The sequence below is a fragment of the Mustela nigripes genome, chromosome 1, assembly GCF_022355385.1.
Source record: "Mustela nigripes isolate SB6536 chromosome 1, MUSNIG.SB6536, whole genome shotgun sequence".
NCBI lineage: Eukaryota > Metazoa > Chordata > Mammalia > Carnivora > Mustelidae > Mustela > Mustela nigripes.
In genome coordinates, this window is record NC_081557.1 from 12351666 (window position 1) to 12368513 (window position 16848).

Genomic DNA, 16848 nt, shown 5'->3' on the forward strand with positions numbered 1-16848 from the left:
TGTATGATCCAAGGAAAATTATTTAATTTATGTAAGCTGTTTGTGGCTAAATGGGTATGTGTGCCAGGCAACCACCATAGTTCTTAGTATATCATAGACACTCGTAAGGGGTGGGATAGCCTTCCTCTTTTTATGACTGTCCCCTGGCTCTCAACCCCAATCTACCTGCCCTACCAAACTACATTTATTTGTTCCCAATTTAATAAGACTTCTTTTCCTCTCTAAACTTATAAAAATCCAACCTCTTTAAGAAGAAATATGCAATCAGCCACCTGCCTTTCTCTCTGGTATTGCTTAAGCTTTTATGCTTCATTTGAGTCTTCATTATAAATTTAAAATCCACTTGCTTCCTCTGAGCCTCCTAGTCCTCCTTCCTCAAATATCTCAAAATCCACCCAGTTCCACCCACAGCCCCAACATGAACCTTGCTTTTACTAGTCCACAGGGAGTGGTAGAGAGTTTGTAATCAAAAGATTTGGAGTCTACAGCTGACTCACTGTGGGACAAGCCATGTTACCAACCCCAGTTGTATTTTTCTGTAATACAACAATTAGTCTAATATGAACAAAGAAGGTTTTATAACAGCATTATCATGAGAACCCATTTATGTAAAATGGCATAAGCAGGAAGAGAGTCAACAGAATATTAGCAGTGTTTGTTTCAGATCATATTTTCCAAAAACAGTCACAAAAATATCTCCATCCCACATGCTCTTGAAGAACTTTGCCATATCTTCATCAAGAGATGGAATCTGTGTCCCTCTCCTTGAACCTGGATGGCTGTGGGGATGCTTTGGCTAATAGAGTCCCCACAAGAGGTGCTGATGATTTGCAAGACTCTTAGAAAAGCCAGAAGAACCTCCACCTAGCACCTTCTCGGGACATGAATCTCTGGAGCCCTGAGTTCCCCTGTAAAATGTCCCACTACTCTGAAGCCACCATGCTAGAGAGACCTAGAAAGGCCACAGAGAGTCAGAGAGAGACACCTGAGGAGCTCTAACTGTTCCAGCCTTTGAGTCTTTGGGTGACTCCCATCAGTTTCCACCATGGGAGTGAGAGAACATTCAGCTGACCAAGTGTCATTCGGGCTGTCAGCACTAGAATCCCCAGTGAAAACTGCCTGGCTGAGTCCAGCCAACTCATGGAACTGTGAGAGGTAACACTAAAAATCCCTGGGATCTTTTTAAATCCCTGCATTTTGGGCCTGTTTGTTCTAAAACAGAATGTAACCAAAATAATGGGTTCTGTTTCATAAAATTAAGAGATTTATGTAATGCTCTGTTATTGCTTTAACATCTTACATTAACTGTCACTTTAGGAAGAATTTTTTTTATTATTTTAAGGAAGATAAACTATCTTGCCTATTGCACCATCATGCTTAACATGGTTCCAGAACCTTCTCAGTTATGTAAGCATCCATCGGGCAGGTCTATAATTTTTCTCTCTTTATTCTGGTTTCATCCAGCCCATGTGTGATAGAATAGAATATCTAATAGAATATCTAGTAGAACAGAATAAGAACCAGGAGGTTTAGACCCAGGTCATTTGAATTGACTTTATCCTTGTGGGTGGGTCCTCCATCACTTCCAGCTCTTAGGTTCCAAAGGAGACCATATCCATTCTAAGATACATCTCTATTCTCAGTGAATAATGGGGAAGCTGACTTAGTTATGGATGGACTTGTATACAAGGTGGGAGTTTACTTGAGGAAGTGAATTAGGGTTAAGTTGAAGACACAAAAGACAATCGATTAAGAAAATAGAGAACCACAAACTTTTATGAGAGCCTGGATAAGTCTTCACAGAGGAGAGTTGTACATCTGGACCTGGATGCTTGAATTCCCCTGAAGAATACTTCTATTTGCCATCTCAACAAATGTCTATGGTAAACCTTCTATTTACTGGGCTTTGACTCTGGCCCTGGAAATAAAAGGATGGATAATTCCCAGTCCATGCCTTCAGTGCACTCACAAACCAGAGAAATTGACACAAAAACTATTTTAAGTGATTTGTAAGACTGGATAAGCAAAGACAATATTTAGACAATAATTAATGTCATTAACTTTAGAATACAAAAAGATTTTCTGCAAAACAGTCAATTGAACTTCATGTTCTTCTTGAACTTTGTGTTAACCATGCCTGAGAAGAAACAACCTGTAGCCTTAAGAATGAATTAACAGAAACCCCAGCTATCTAACACAAATGCAAGAGAAACACCTAGAAAAATAAACTGAAAAAAAAAAAAAATCCACACATTGGGTAGGCTTGGCTTGTAAAACCTATTGCATAAATTGTCTTCAAATATGTATTAATTTATTTACAAAACAAATTTTTTTTGAGTACCTAGTGAGAGTCAAAAAGAAAATAGGACAGCACCCTTGCTTTCCTGGTTTTTCCTTCACAGAGAAGGAGACAAACAAGGAATGTATGAATAAATTAAAAATGGCCATAATCTGAGGTTTCAAGAAGGCCTGTGATAAGACATGGAGCAATGTCAGAGGCTATGGTGACCCAGCATGGACTAGCTATTTGAGGTGGAGAGGCGCAGGAGTCACGGAAGGTCTTTCTTGGATATTTGAGCAGAGAACTGAATAAGAGAGTGAGCCATGAGAAGCTCTGGGTAAACACAGTCCAGGAAAAGGGAAGGGCAGGCAAAAGATGCCACCATGGGAGCAGCAGGGTGCCCTCGTGGAACAGAGAGCTGGGGAAGCCTAGGGAGAACAGGGGATATACATATAGTCCTGGTGCTAGCTCAGGACCCACCTACCTGGCTGAATCTTTCAGACCATGGCAAAGACTCTGAATTTTATTTAATACTTTCAGTATTTGATCTATGGAACTGGGGGAAATTGCCAAGAGGTGACTACAGAGAGAGAAACCTATGACCAAGCCCTGCGTGATTCTAACATTTAGAAGTGAGGACCCAGCACAGAAGTCTGAGGAGCAGGAGCCAGGGGGTAGGAAACCACAATAAAGTGGTGTCAGGAAGACCGAGGAGGAAAGCAAAAATTCTTCCAAGAAAAAAGTGGGATCAGCTGTTTCAAATACCACGGGAGCCAAACCATCAGCCCTTCAATCATCCTTTGTGATCTGCTCTCATCACCCCGGGCAGCCGTCATCCCCAGCAGCCTCTCCACCAGTCCTGCATCCTCAGCATCCAATCCACATGAAAACTGCCTCCCGCAGAACACGTTCTCCGGAAAATGAAAACGCCTCAGATTTCTTCTTTGCTCTCATTTTCCTTCCAATGCTCATGACTCTCTCTCTACTCTCCTTTTAATAGTGGAATTTAGATGACTCAGAAGTACAGTCTCCTTTTCAAACTGGCATATGGCTTTAGGCAATACCATCTGTGATCTTTTTAACCAACCAAGACTGTACAGTAACATCTTCTACATTTTTTCCTGATAATAAAAACAATACTATATTGTAGCCAGGTACAGTTTATCCTAAAAATACAAGAGTTGCCTAACACTCCAAAAGCAATCAACGTAATCTACCCTATTAATAAGCACAAAATAAAACTATATGATCATCCTAGTGGAGACAGAAAACTCTTCTGACAAAATCCAAAACCCCAAATCCATTCCTGATTTTAAAAAAAAGAAAGAAAAAGAAAACCTCTCAACAAACTAGGAATCAAAGGAACTCCCTTAAACTGATAAAGGCATCTACAAAAAACCTACATAGTGATTGGTAAAAGACTGACAAGTTTCCCCTATGATTAAGAACAGGAGGGTGTCTGGGTGGCTCAGTCGCTTAAGAGTCTGCCTTCAGCTCAGGTCGTGATCTTGGGACTGAGTCCCCACGGGGCTCCCGGCTCAGCAGGGAATCTGATTCTCCCTCCGCCTGCTGCTCCCCCTGCTTAAGTGTGCTCTCTCTCTCTCTCTTGCTCGCTCGTGCTCTCTCACTCTCTCTCAAAAATAAATAAATGATCTTAAAAAAAAAAAAAAAAGACAGGACAGGAATGTACAGTCTCATTACTTCTATTCAACATTGTATTGGAAAGGAAGTAAGGCAGACAGAGAAAGACAAATACTGTATGATCTCACTATTATGTGGAATCCAAAAAAAGCCAAACTCACAGAAGTAGAGATCAGATTTAATAGATGGCAGATAGGTAGGTAGGTAGGTGGATAGATAGATATGTATATAATAGAACAAAATAATTAAATACATATATTAAATGTTATTAAATGGTAAGAATAACAACAATCGATGTTTAGAAAGGAATCTTGAATTCTTAGGCAATCGCTGAAAATGAAAAAAGGAGACAAGCAGGCCAGGTTGGTCCCTGCTTGGAAGCACGATGCTGACGAACTACTTACTGGAGGAAGCAACAGAAATCCAGACACTTCTGCAATGATTTGCGTCTGGGAATTGAGGCTGGGAGGGACAGAAGGGGAGAAACCCAAGGGGGATAGGATTTGCGAGTAGACCCTTTGGAGTGAGAGAGACTTGGGACCAGATGCTCCCTGTTCGGCCACTTTCTTGCTGCTGAATTTGAGCAAGGTATATCACCTTTTTGGGGTTTTATATCTTTCTTTTGCTATGAAGTCGATCAAACTGACTTTCTATTCAACGTGTTAGGACTAAAGTAAACCATTCACGTAAAGCTTTAAGCATAGTGCCTAGTATGAATTTAAGTGGGTATTTAAGTGTATGTGACTTTAAGAGGCAAGTAAAAAAATTTTTAGAGAACTCCACTTCTGGAGGTGTCTGGACCCAAGCCCAGTCTCAGCCCAGGAGAGACTGTTCCAGACAGCTCTGAAATGAAGGGGCTCACAGATGCCCAGTGGGCTGTGAACCCTGGGATAATCCCCGTAATCACACTAATTAATGTTTCTAGAACTTCACAAGCACCTTCCCACTGCCTCACATACTGAGTTGTGGTGAGAATAAATGTGATACACATAAAACCCGGCCCTGAGTAAATGCTCAATAAGTTTTATTTCACAGTTGAGAAAGCAGACTGACAGGCTCTCACTAATCCAAAGCCATAGAGCTAAGAAGTGACAGCCTGGACACATGGGTGCCAGACCCGGAGCTCTGCAGCAGCATGAATGCCTCTGCCCCTTGCCACAGACGCTCATGTGTCAGAGCACGGCCATTAACATCTGAAAAGCAGCTCACAAGATGCACTCTGTGGAGTTGCTTTACCGCCTTCTGCAACTTCGGAGAGATTTGCGCAAAAACAGGAACAAAAACTGAGGTGTAAACTCAAATCTCTTGGCTCCCAGGGGAATTTTTCCCCTATATCTTCTCCTAAACATGCCCACCCAACTCTTTTCTAAGTTGTGTCCTATAAGTCCTTACAATGAAAATTCCTAAAGCTCAGAAGCTGCCATTTATTTAACCTACACACCTCATTTGCTCACACACAATTACACGCGCACGCACACACACCCCTGCTGTCATATTACACAATACTAGCACATCAGGGCTTATAAAATAAATGGGACACAAGTAGGGCAATTGGCAGGCAGAGGGAGAAGCAGGCAGAAGTAGGCTTCCTGCTGAGCAGAGTCCGATGTGGGACTCGATCCCAAGAACCCGGGATCATGACCCCAGCTGAAGGCAGATGCTCAACCTACGTCCTTAGCTGTGAGATTTAGACAATATCAAATATGCAGCACATGGTACATCAGAGGGTGACAAGTATTACACAGAACAATAAATCAGAAAGTGAAGGTAGTAAGTTTGGGTATAATTTTAAATAAGGTCGCCAGGGAAAGCCTCCCCAAGTGGGTGACATCTGAAGATAGAGAAGGCGGAGACACTAAGGAATGACATATTTGGCAAGAGTCCATCTAGGGCTTTCCAGAAGCCTTTGTCCTACACAGGGCTTTCCTAAATGCCTGCTTTACCTCCTTGTTCCTCAGGCTATAGATGAAGGGATTCAACATGGGGGTCACCACCGTGTAGAGCACGGACACCACTCGGTCTTCCTCCGAGGACTGGCCAGAGTTATCTCTGAGGTACATGAAGATGAGGGTGCCGAAGAAGAGGGACACAGCCGTGAGGTGGGAGGCGCAGGTGGAGAAGGTCTTGGCCCGGCCCCCTGCAGAGCGGATCTGCAGGACAGCCCTGATGATAAACAGGTAGGACACCAGGATCACCACAACGCAAAGAGGCATGACGAAGATGGCAAACACAATGATGACCACCTCCTGGGTGTAGCTGTCCCCACAGGTCAGCTTTAGCAGAGGAGGAAGGTCACAGAAGATAAAGTCAATCTCGTTGTTCCCGCAGAAGGAGAGGGTGAAGGCGGTGACCATGCGAACAAAGGCGCTGGAGAGACCGGCGCCATAAGCCCCGGCCACTAAGCCCCAGAGGGCCTTCTCGGTCATGATGGTGACATAGAGCAGGGGCCGGCACACGGCCACGTAGCGGTCATAGGCCATGATGGCCAGCAGGTAGCAGTCAATAGAAGCAAAGAAGGTGAAGGAGAAGAACTGTGCGGCGCAGCGGGAGTAGGACAGTGTGGCCCCGTGTTCCAGCAGCACGACCAGCATCTGCGGCACGATGGCCGACGAGTAGCATATATCCACAAACGAGAGGTGGCCGAGGAAGAAGTACATCGGGGTGTGCAGCCGGCCATCCACGCGGATCATTAGGACCATTCCCGCGTTCCCCAGAAGAGTGAGTAGATAGAAGCTCAAAAACACCAGGAAGAGAGGAAGCCCCCACTCGGGATGCTCGCTGAACGCAGTGAGGAAGAACCCGGTCACTACGGTGCCATTCCTCCCGGCCATGCGTCCAGCGGGCCTCGGCGAGGACAGACGGGAGCAGGTGCAGGGGTCCTGAAGACAAATGCAAGTCATTTCAAGTAAGAAAGCTTCAATTAGGGTGTCTGAGGGGAGGCACTGGACTTGAAAAAACTTCTCAGTCTAAGTGGAAATGGACAAATGCAGACCTCGCTGTAAGATCAGACAAAAGGTGGGGCACCTGGGTAGCTCCCACCCTTAGGCATCCAGCTCTTGACTTCCACTCAGGTTAAGATCTCAGCTGCTGGAAGATGAGCCCCACATCCTTTCTGCACCAGGGATGGAGTCTGCTCTAGATTCTCTAGATCCCTCTGCCCCTCTCCCACTTCTCTCCCTCCTGATAACAAAAACAAACAAACAAAAAGATAAAAAGTGAGGAATGCCTCTAAAAAAATGGACAGCAAGTGATTCTCTGACTTACAAGTCGGCTCTTGTATTTGCATCTCTGTCCCCAATTAGCTATTTGATCTTACACAAGACACTTAACCTCTCTGAACCTCAATTTCCTCTTCTGCCAGAGGGGGATCATAATATCTGCCCTACTTAGGAGATAAGGTTAATGCATAGATTAAAATAAATGCAAAAGTGCTTTGGAAAGCTAAAAACACTCCATGTATATACGGTGGCTATTTAAAATTTAAAGTGAATGTTTCTTAAGGAAGGAAAATTTATATTCTATGAACAAAGGACCATGAACCCAAAAAAAAAAATGCCCATTAGGAATCAGCAATAAGCTCTGCTTGTAGGAATATTTTTATTCAGTCTAAAAACAGGCATGTTTAACAAACAGCTATTATCCTAATTAGAGTTGGCTGGCTTATTAAGGGCTTTGCATTTGTTGTTTTTTGTAAGTGCTAGCAATAACCCTGGAATCAAAACAACAACCATCCGCTCTTTTCAACACCTAACAAAACTCAATAAGCATTGTTTGGTTCTTCTCACTGTCCTGGAAAATAGCAGTAGTTTAATAACAGACAGCATCCAAATTTGAAAGCAGCAATATTTCTTCAGCCTGGTGTCTTAAGGGCTGTTGGAGGAATCTCAGCTAATGGCTTTGGAGTCCTTGTAGGGTTGTAGAACAGGGATGTAAAGGAGGACTTTGGCTCCATTTGATGACCTGATGGAGCAGCAGCCAGGCCAGTACAGAGTGGACCCATTAGGGAAAATAACAAAGAAAAGAAGTTAGATCTAGAAGCCATGAGCTGGGCACCGGACTGTCCTCACCTGAATCTCTCTTACTGATGCCTTCCTCCTCTGTGTAGTGTTTCCTCTGCCAGCAACCTGCCAATCAGAGAAGTCCTGTGTTCTAGGTCACTCATGCAAGATGTGTGACCCTAGGCAAGTCACCTTTCCTCTCTGGACTTCAATTAACCTTGTCTTTATTCCCTTCAATAATCAACAACACAGCAGGAGTCCATAATCACAGCAACCTTGGTGAGCTGAGGTGGCTTCCAGACCTCTATGTCTGTCATCACTTCACAGAGTCCCTCCCTTTCCTTTCACCTTGACAAAATAATAAATCGCTGACACTGGGGGTTCCTGGGACTTTGTCAGACTCAAACAGTACAGCAGGGTTAAGGGACCAGCCTGAGCTTCGCATCCAGCACTAAACCTCACTGGAGATGCTTCCTATATTCACTGCCCCAGCCTCATGCCTGAATTGGTCCCAGAGGGGAGTCTCCAGGGAGAGACAATTTATGTTATGTGACTTCTAACGAGGTGTCTAATATCTGTGAGCATTTCTCTCTAATTTCCAGCTCCAAAAGCCCCATCTCACATCCTGCTTTCACTCAGCAGCAGCCAATGGGGTTGGTTCCTGGCCTTGCCTCATTCCTGCCTTGTGCCAGAAGGATGGTGCTTTTTTTGAAGATTTCCTGTATCTCAATTGGGAATATTGTCAAATGTTTTGCCCACTGACACTCTAGCCAGCTCTAATCTGATCCCAAAAGTAGACTGTTTTGTAAGCACGGACTTTTGATCCCCATCGCCAAGATTCACTGGAATTGGTGACTCCAAAAATTCACCCTTTGGCAGAAACAGACTCATGCAAGTGTGAAGCCATGAGACAAATTGTCGGGGAGGCAGGTGTGCATGAGAGATGAACAGACTTCTACCAGGCAAACTGAGTAAATTCTTTATGGTGATCCATCTCTCCTCCAGAGAACTGGTTCCCAAACTGGTTCTCCAGATGCATAAGAATTGCCCAGGGAATTTATTTAAAACATGAATACCATCATCTCACCTCCAGAAAACTCAAGACAGAGTCTCTGCCGTGGGGCACAGACATCTACCTTGTTGACAGTCATCCCAGGTGGTTCCAGGGAGGAAAATAGGCTTACTGTCCTTACAAGTTTGAAAATCATTACATACTGTACCTTCCATGTGGAAAATCATATTGCAAAGCAGCATATTAAATGATCCATGAGGTCCTATCATTGAGAGGCCTTGCCAACGAGGGGTGCTTGGTTGGCTCATTCAGTTAAGCGTCAGACTTCTGGTTTGGGCTCAGGTCACGATCTTGTGGGTCATGGGATTGGTGCAGCACTGGGATCTGTACTTGTCCCTCTTCCCTGGCCCCTCCCCCTGGGCATGCACATGCACTCTTTTTCTCTCTGAAATGAATATATAAATCTTTAAAAAAGAAATCTTGCCAAGGTTCCTAACCCACCATTTCCCAAAAATATTTGACCACAGAACCTCTTTCTCACTGAGAGCAGATTAGCATCCTGCAGAACTCAAGTTCCCAGGGGTAGATGCGCCTTAGGCAGTACAGCTCTGAAAAAGCTCAGCTGTTGACCCAATGCCAAACAGCAAAGCCATAATGGTTCCAAGAAAAGCCATCTTCTGATGACTCATCATCTTTAAATCTGGCTCCTTCAAGTCTCTGCAGACCGGCTGTCCCAAGAGCAATGGTTCCCACTGTGAAAGATATTGGAAGGAGTTCGGGTGGGCAATAGCCTTCTTCCAGATTCATCCCTCAGGAGCTTTTTGAAAAGACTCCTCCTTCAGCTCCGAGTAGGGTCCAAGGATGAGCTCCTACAGTTCTGCATCAGAAATAATAGTGACTCTGCCTCACTCTTTCCCCAGAAGAAACAGGATGCTAAGACCATCAGAACCTTACTTTTGGGAAGCTCTGATAGAATTTTAAACCACCATCAGATAATTAGTAAAACAGTTTGGTCACCATGAAACCTTCCCCAGAAAGAAAGCAGTATACTCAAAGAATATAGACCAAAATCTCACATTTGTGACCATTGGGGCCTATATAATAGGAAGTTTAGAGGTCTGTTGCTAAGACCTAAAGATATGACAGACTTCTGTCTCCTGGTTTAGAGATTCAGGGCTTGGTGGTCGTTGAGCCAAAATGTGAAAGGGAAAGTCAATAGAATGATAATAGCAAAGACCACATAAGCTGCTTACAGTACACCAACCAACTCTTCTAAAATGATAGACGGCAACAATGATGATGATGATGGTGGTGATAAATAGGTAAGTAGATGATTGATGATAGATAGATATACAGATAGATGTATTAGCTGATTGAATCCATGCAACAACCCTATGAGTTAGGTACTGTTATTATCCCAATTTTAAGGAAATGAGAACATGTAGGACAGACAGTTGAAGTGGATCACCAACAGTGCCAAAGTGAGGGACAGAACAAGTGTTTGAACCCAAGCAGTCTGGCTCCAGAATGCACACTCATAACTCCCATACTCTATTGCAAACCCTCATGAGGATGTCTGTGGACCTCATATTTAGAAATAGTTGGAGTGTTCCTCCTTCTACATCTCTAGATCCTTTGTAACCTTTTAGGAAGACGGGACTGGACTTAGACATGGGACATGCATTGCTGAGTAAGCAGATGGTGGTAGAAAATTCTTGGGGTACTTGGCCAGGCAGTTGCTCCTTCTAAGAATTATTACTCCCAACCATGGAGAAAGGATGGAATCAGTATCATCCTCCGCCCCTCAGGCCCCACCCATCTAAGGGCAGATGATTGGATGAGGAGAAAACTCAACCTGAGTTGATCGCCAGGGGTAATCCTTTCTTCTTCTAAAAGGCTCTTTTCTTGAACTGCTTTAAGTGAGTATCTGTTCCTTGTAGCCAAGGAGTCACACTTCACAGCCTGCTGGAGGCATTAGGAAAGAGGGCAGGTTTGGGTGTAAACAGGACATATCCTCAGCTCTCATTCTGGGATCCATCTCTACTGTCTTCCCCCATCCATACCTGGGTGGATCTCATGCCAATTATTCAAGGTTAAGGACTGCCTAGAGCCCACAAATTTGCTTTGGTGGCACTTTTCCTGATGTTACAGTTCATCATTGGTGCCCCGCCTTCACTTTATGCATTGTGGAACTGATGGATTTTTAGAGGATCCCATAAAATGCTAGAACTACAGGGGGCATGAGAATTCAAATGACTGGGGCTTTCCAATTCTAGGCAAACAGGCTGCTGTCCCCAAACAGGGAGACAGTCAATGGTTGGATCAGTTCATTTGATTCCCAATCCGTAACTTTTTAAGATCAAACTGGCTAACTGGCACCTTATCCAGTGGCCCTTTACTTCCCCCCAATACAGAGGAGGCTCCACATAAACATGACGAGATAATCAAGTGAGTTCTTCTTGATTCAGTTCTAGTTCTTCAAAATGCATTATCTTGCCCTTCCCATCCCTCTGAGAAAAGCATCTTCCACTCCCTCCTTGATAAGCTGCCTCCAAGTTTTCTTAGAGCTTCTAGATCTGAACTTCCCAAAATGATGGGGCCAGAAAAACATTAGGGATCCATTCCGCTCCTCATAAGTGTGAGAAAAAGATTCTAAAAGGGGAATTCTTACAGTCATTCTGGACTTCTTGATGAGGTCTTCTTTCTTTGCAAGCAACAAAAGCCCAACACCTAACATGGTTGTAACACACAGAAGAATTCCCTGCAAGATTCTCAAAACCTTGGGAGGTACACGGAAGAGTGCATCTAGACATTAGGGAACAACTGGGACGGGTAACTCTCGTGACATCAGGAATTTCTCTATTGTCCATAGCTGTCTCTGACTATCAGCTTTAGCTTTTCCCAACCAAATTCTTCCACAAAGTAGAAAAAAGTGGCTACTGGTTGTGTCCATACCTCACATGCCCAGCTTCTCCAACACACACACATACGATGAAAATCACTTTTTCTGGTGCCAAGTTTAAAAAAAAAAATTCCAAGGAAGACTTCAGATGTCATATGGCCAAGGGACAAGGTACTAAGATTGGCTTAACATTGGTCAGGTGCCTACCCCAAGGTCAGTCAGTGGAGCCCAGAAATATGGGTTCTACAGGGAAGGGAAGTGCTCATGGGAACTCATGGTCAGATTTCCAGGTGGGAGGGGATGCTGGTGTGGACATACAAAAGAACAGATTTTCACCACACTAAGCTATGGAGAATCCAAGAAATTCCTGCTGCACCTGTGCTTCAAGGAACCCACAGAGGTGGTGGCTAAGCAGCAACTCTGAGAAGCAAGAGGTGGCAGAGCCAGAAGCAGATGTGTCACTGGTGTTTAAACAGTTCACATTTACATCCTGCCGAAAGACCTAACTGCCAGTAACAGGGCATTGGAAAGACAATTGTTGTGATGTCCTTCAGCTTTATGCCTGACCACTTAAGGACCATGCAAAGTGTGTGAAGTTCATCTCTGGCCACTCCATCTTCCTTGGCTTGATTGCCCATTCCCATACTTCTCCATTACCTAGACTCGGGGGCTCCCTCCTTCTAACCCATGCTCGGAGAGGGCTCCCTTCTGAACAGAGTGGCTGGTGATGAATCCTGTGTGTCCTCTTCTCAAATAATTGATATTTTAAGAGTTAAAGCCCAGATATTTAGAATGTCAGACCACAAAGGGACTCTTAGAATTCTCATATTCCAGCCTCTCCCCAATTTTGGGGGTGGAGAAATCAAAGTACAGAATTGGGAATTCCCACATGGAAGGACCCAGACCTGGTGAGTGGCAGGCACCACCCAGCATTCTTTCTATCTGTCTACAGTCCCCAGGAAAGAAAGCCACATGAGCTAATTTCAAGCAAAGGAATTGAAAGCAAAGCAAGAGGATTAAGAGGGAATCAGGCTCATTCTTGACACCTTGCAAATCATGACTTATTGCTCATGTCTACTGCAATCAATGTACAGTGATATCTGCTAACTTGAGCTACTGCTGGAAGAGCTATGGCTTTTCTTTCTCCACCTCCTGGAACAAGTAGTGTGGTCCCCAGGACCCCTCTTTCAGGTCTGGGACAGAAAAGGCTGGGAGAGTCTCCTGAAGCCACCAGAGAGGCCATGATACCAGTAAGCCCTTCTTTGACAGCTCCTAGAGGACCTGGCTTATAGCAGTAGAATTCTCCTTGGAGGAAACAATGTTCCAGCAGGCCCTTGAGAAGGGTGAACGGAGGCATCCAGCTGAGCTGCAGCAGGAGACCAGGAGGATGTGGGTAGGGTGTTATACTCACCATTCCCTTACTGAGCTGGAGAGCCAAGGTCATCTCCCCGGAAAACTTCTTTTATTCTACTTTCAGGTATTGCCACCATATACAGAACTTTCCCACAGAAGGCGTTTTCTGATCTGAATAGTCTAGTATGACCTATGCATATTTTTGAATGATTAATCATCAAGTATAAGTTTTCTGTTAAAACAGGACCTTTAAAATTAAAATAACTCAACAAAAAGAATCATAATTTGCTTTATTTGAGTGACTTCAATACAAGAATAGAAAGATGTATAGAATATTAACACCTATTCACAACCAGGTAACCTTCCTGGCATCTTCCTGGCACCTGAGTGGCTCAGTGGGTTAAGCCTCTGCCTTCAACTCAGGTCATGATCTCAGGGTCCTGGGATGGAGCCCCACATCTAGCTCTCTGCTCAGCAGGGAGCCTGCTTCCCCCTCCCCCTCTGCCTGCTTCTCTGCCTACTTGTGATCTATCTCTCTCTCTGTGTCAAATAAATACATAAATAAATAAAATATTTTTTTAAAAAATACCTAATTCAGAGGCACCTGGGTGACTCAGTTGGTTAAGCGTCTAACTCTGTCAATCTCAGCTCAAGTGTTGATTTCAGGGTCGTGAGTTCAAGCCCCCCGTTGGGCTCCACCCTGGGAGGAGAGCCTACTTTAAATGAATGAATAAATGAATAAATGGATGAATGAATGAAAAAAAATACCTAATCTAATCCTGTCTGCCCTTCAATACATAAGTGGATACCTCAGGACATTTTTCTTAATCTTCCCTGAGTTCTCTCTATAGAGTAAAAAATATATGGCATCCCATATACAACACAGGATTTGTGGCCACTAGTGTCTACAGACAGTTCAGTTGGCCCCTTCTTGAACAAGTTCCTTTCACTGCCTACTCAGAATTCCATCAGAAGGAGCATTCAGTCTTCTCTTTAAACCTGGCAGCTCATCCTTTTTGTAGTTTCTCTCACTTCATGATGTGCTACCTGCCTTCCAGAAGATTCCAAGAGAGCTGACCTGATGTCTCTTCAGTCAGAAGGGAACTTCACATAACCAATCTGAGCTTTCTAACTCCTTCTTTAACTTTTGCCACCACCTGTAACATGGTTGACATGGGAGCTATCTAATAACATCCCTCTTGTGGAGCTATGGATTTTCAACCTGGGCTTTCATAACCAGACACGCCACCATTAAATGGATCATATATTTCTTATGATGATTATAACATATATTTTTTATATTTATATTTTAAACATCTTTTCCTCTATTGTAATGTCTTTGAAGATTGTAATGTATTTTATTTTACTGCAGGTGATCTTAAATTGCATATCCTTTGTACATGTTCACCCTGAATCTTCAACCTTTCATTTAGCTGCTTCTTCCAATTTAAAATCTGTTACTAGTCTCCTCTGCTTTTCGAAACTTCAAGTTGCCCCACTTTGCTTTTATGAAAGACCTATATTAAGACCTGTTTTGGCTAACTGAAAGAAATCCAAAGAGGATTTTCACTTTTACTAAGAATGACAAAAGGTGAAAATAACATTCAGCATGTACCCCAAACAGCAAGAAGGGCTCCACTTAGCTCCCTTCCCCAAAACTACACTCAGCTGTTGAACATTAAGCCACCACACCTTTGAACTGTGTCTACAAGCAACCGTGCTTTATCTCGATTTATTTTGTTGCATCCATTAGCAACTTGTGTCCTAAGGTGTCAGAAGAGCCTAAGAGAGGTTATTTTGGGAATCTGGGAATGCTCAAAGAAATTTCCATATAAATGACGGTAATTGCTTCTTTGTTTACGCCACTTGGGCTTAAAAACATTTTCATAAGAAGGCTCTACTTTCAGATAGCAGAGCAAAGCTCTACTAGAATTCCAAGTATGACAGAGCATTTTTGGCTGACTAAATGTGGAATCATCCCCCGTTTGCAAGGTACTGTCCCCTCCCTTTTCTCTCCCATGATGGTTTACATCATTCATATACCTGGGATCTAGTTTTTTGGTAATCCAAGGGACAGGGAGAAAAAGAGCTCACTTCCAGGAAAAAGGATCAACATAAAAACAGAAAATTATATGTGGGTGGCCTGTTCTCTTCTAGTGTCTTAAATTTGATTGAGGAACTACAAGTCCGAGAAATAAAGATCAAAAACTAACGGACTCTGGAAGTTTTCAGACACAGGCTGGGCTATTATAGACCCAGGGACCCAGTACAGGAAAACCTTCCTGCTTAATGTGTGTGGAATGCACAATGCTTGGCCTCCCTCAGGTCAAAAACTCCAAGAACGTAATGTCGGCATCAATGATACAGACACTGCCAAAACTCTCACAGGCAGTGGGAATGGTATAAGTTCACAGAGTGGATTCTTGGCAAACAGCATGACACATGGAGGCTGGGACAGGTCGGGGAAGAAGGAATACCAGGCTATATTTCCAGTGGTGATAGGAATTGACAGGCATGTGATCCTGGGCATTTTTCAGTGACTCCGTCAGACACCCCCGTGAAGAGTCAAGAATACTTTGAGCAGGTTCAGTTTAATTAACAGGACCCTCAAACTACTACCTCAACCTTTAAACATAAATGTAATCTAAATTTTGAATCCTAATTGATGACATAATTCTGAACTGTCTAGGAGTGAAGAGCACTAATACAGATGTCAGAAACTCACTTTGAAAAGCATCAAAAAATAAGGCGGATTGAAGGGCGAATTGATGGATGGGTAAATGAATAGATTATAAATATGTGATAAAACAAATATAATAAAATATTAGCAGTAGCAGAATCTAAGTTTGAGGTCTAGGGAGTTCACTATACACTATTTTCAATGTTTCTATATGGTAAGGATCTTTGGAAAAGTTTGCAACAACAGTCATCTTGTTTTACAGCCACAGACCTGTGAAGTGTGACACACGGGGATTTCCTAGGATTTAACCACACCTCCTTCTGTCGTTTGTCCTGGGACTTAGAGCTCTTCCCCCAATCTCTGCAGGCAGCCTTTTCCTTTTCTTCTTTTCTCTCTCTGGAACTAAAAGTTCTGGTTCCTTTTTATGCTTTGTGCCATGATACAATCCTTCAAACATGGAGCATGCCTTGAATAATGAGTATCATTATGAGTATCTGAGGCTGGTCCTCAGAAGAGACGATTGTCAGGATTCTCCAAGTTGGAAGTAAATGATCAGGACAACTAGGCTCTTTCAAGAACTTTCCTCAATGCCTCCTTCACCTCCTTGTTCCTCAGACTGTAGATGAGGGGGTTCAACATGGGGATCACTGTTGTGTAGAACACAGACACCACCCGATCTTCCTGTGGAGAGTGACCAGAGTTATCTCTGAGGTACATGAAGATGAGGGTGCCGAAGAAGAGGGACACAACCATGAGGTGGGAGGCGCAGGTGGAGAAGGTCTTGGCCCGGCCTCCCGCTGAGGGGATCCTCACGATGGCCACGATGATAAACAGGTAGGACACCAAGATCGCCACCATGCAGGCAGGGATGACGAAGATGGCAAACACAATGATGACCACCTCCTGGGTGTAGCTGTCCCCACAGGTCAGCTTTAGCAGAGGAGGAAGGTCACAGAAGATAAAGTCAATCTCGTTGTTCCC

General features: G+C 43.7%; 2 protein-coding genes across 2 annotated transcripts in view; both read right to left on the minus strand.

The window, feature by feature from the left end:
* Positions 1 to 5808: 5808 nt before the first annotated feature.
* Positions 5809 to 6753, minus strand: LOC132009659 (olfactory receptor 9Q2-like). Its single transcript, XM_059387689.1, has one exon. It carries the CDS (start codon positions 6751 to 6753, stop codon positions 5809 to 5811), a length of 945 nt encoding a protein of 314 aa, XP_059243672.1.
* Positions 6754 to 16428: 9675 nt separating this feature from the next.
* The window catches only part of LOC132009670 (olfactory receptor 9Q2-like), a 937-nt gene continuing 517 nt past the window's right edge, over positions 16429 to 16848 (minus strand). Inside the window, 1 exon segment of the mRNA XM_059387698.1 lies at positions 16429 to 16848. Within this exon segment, the coding sequence (XP_059243681.1) occupies positions 16429 to 16848 (420 nt within the window).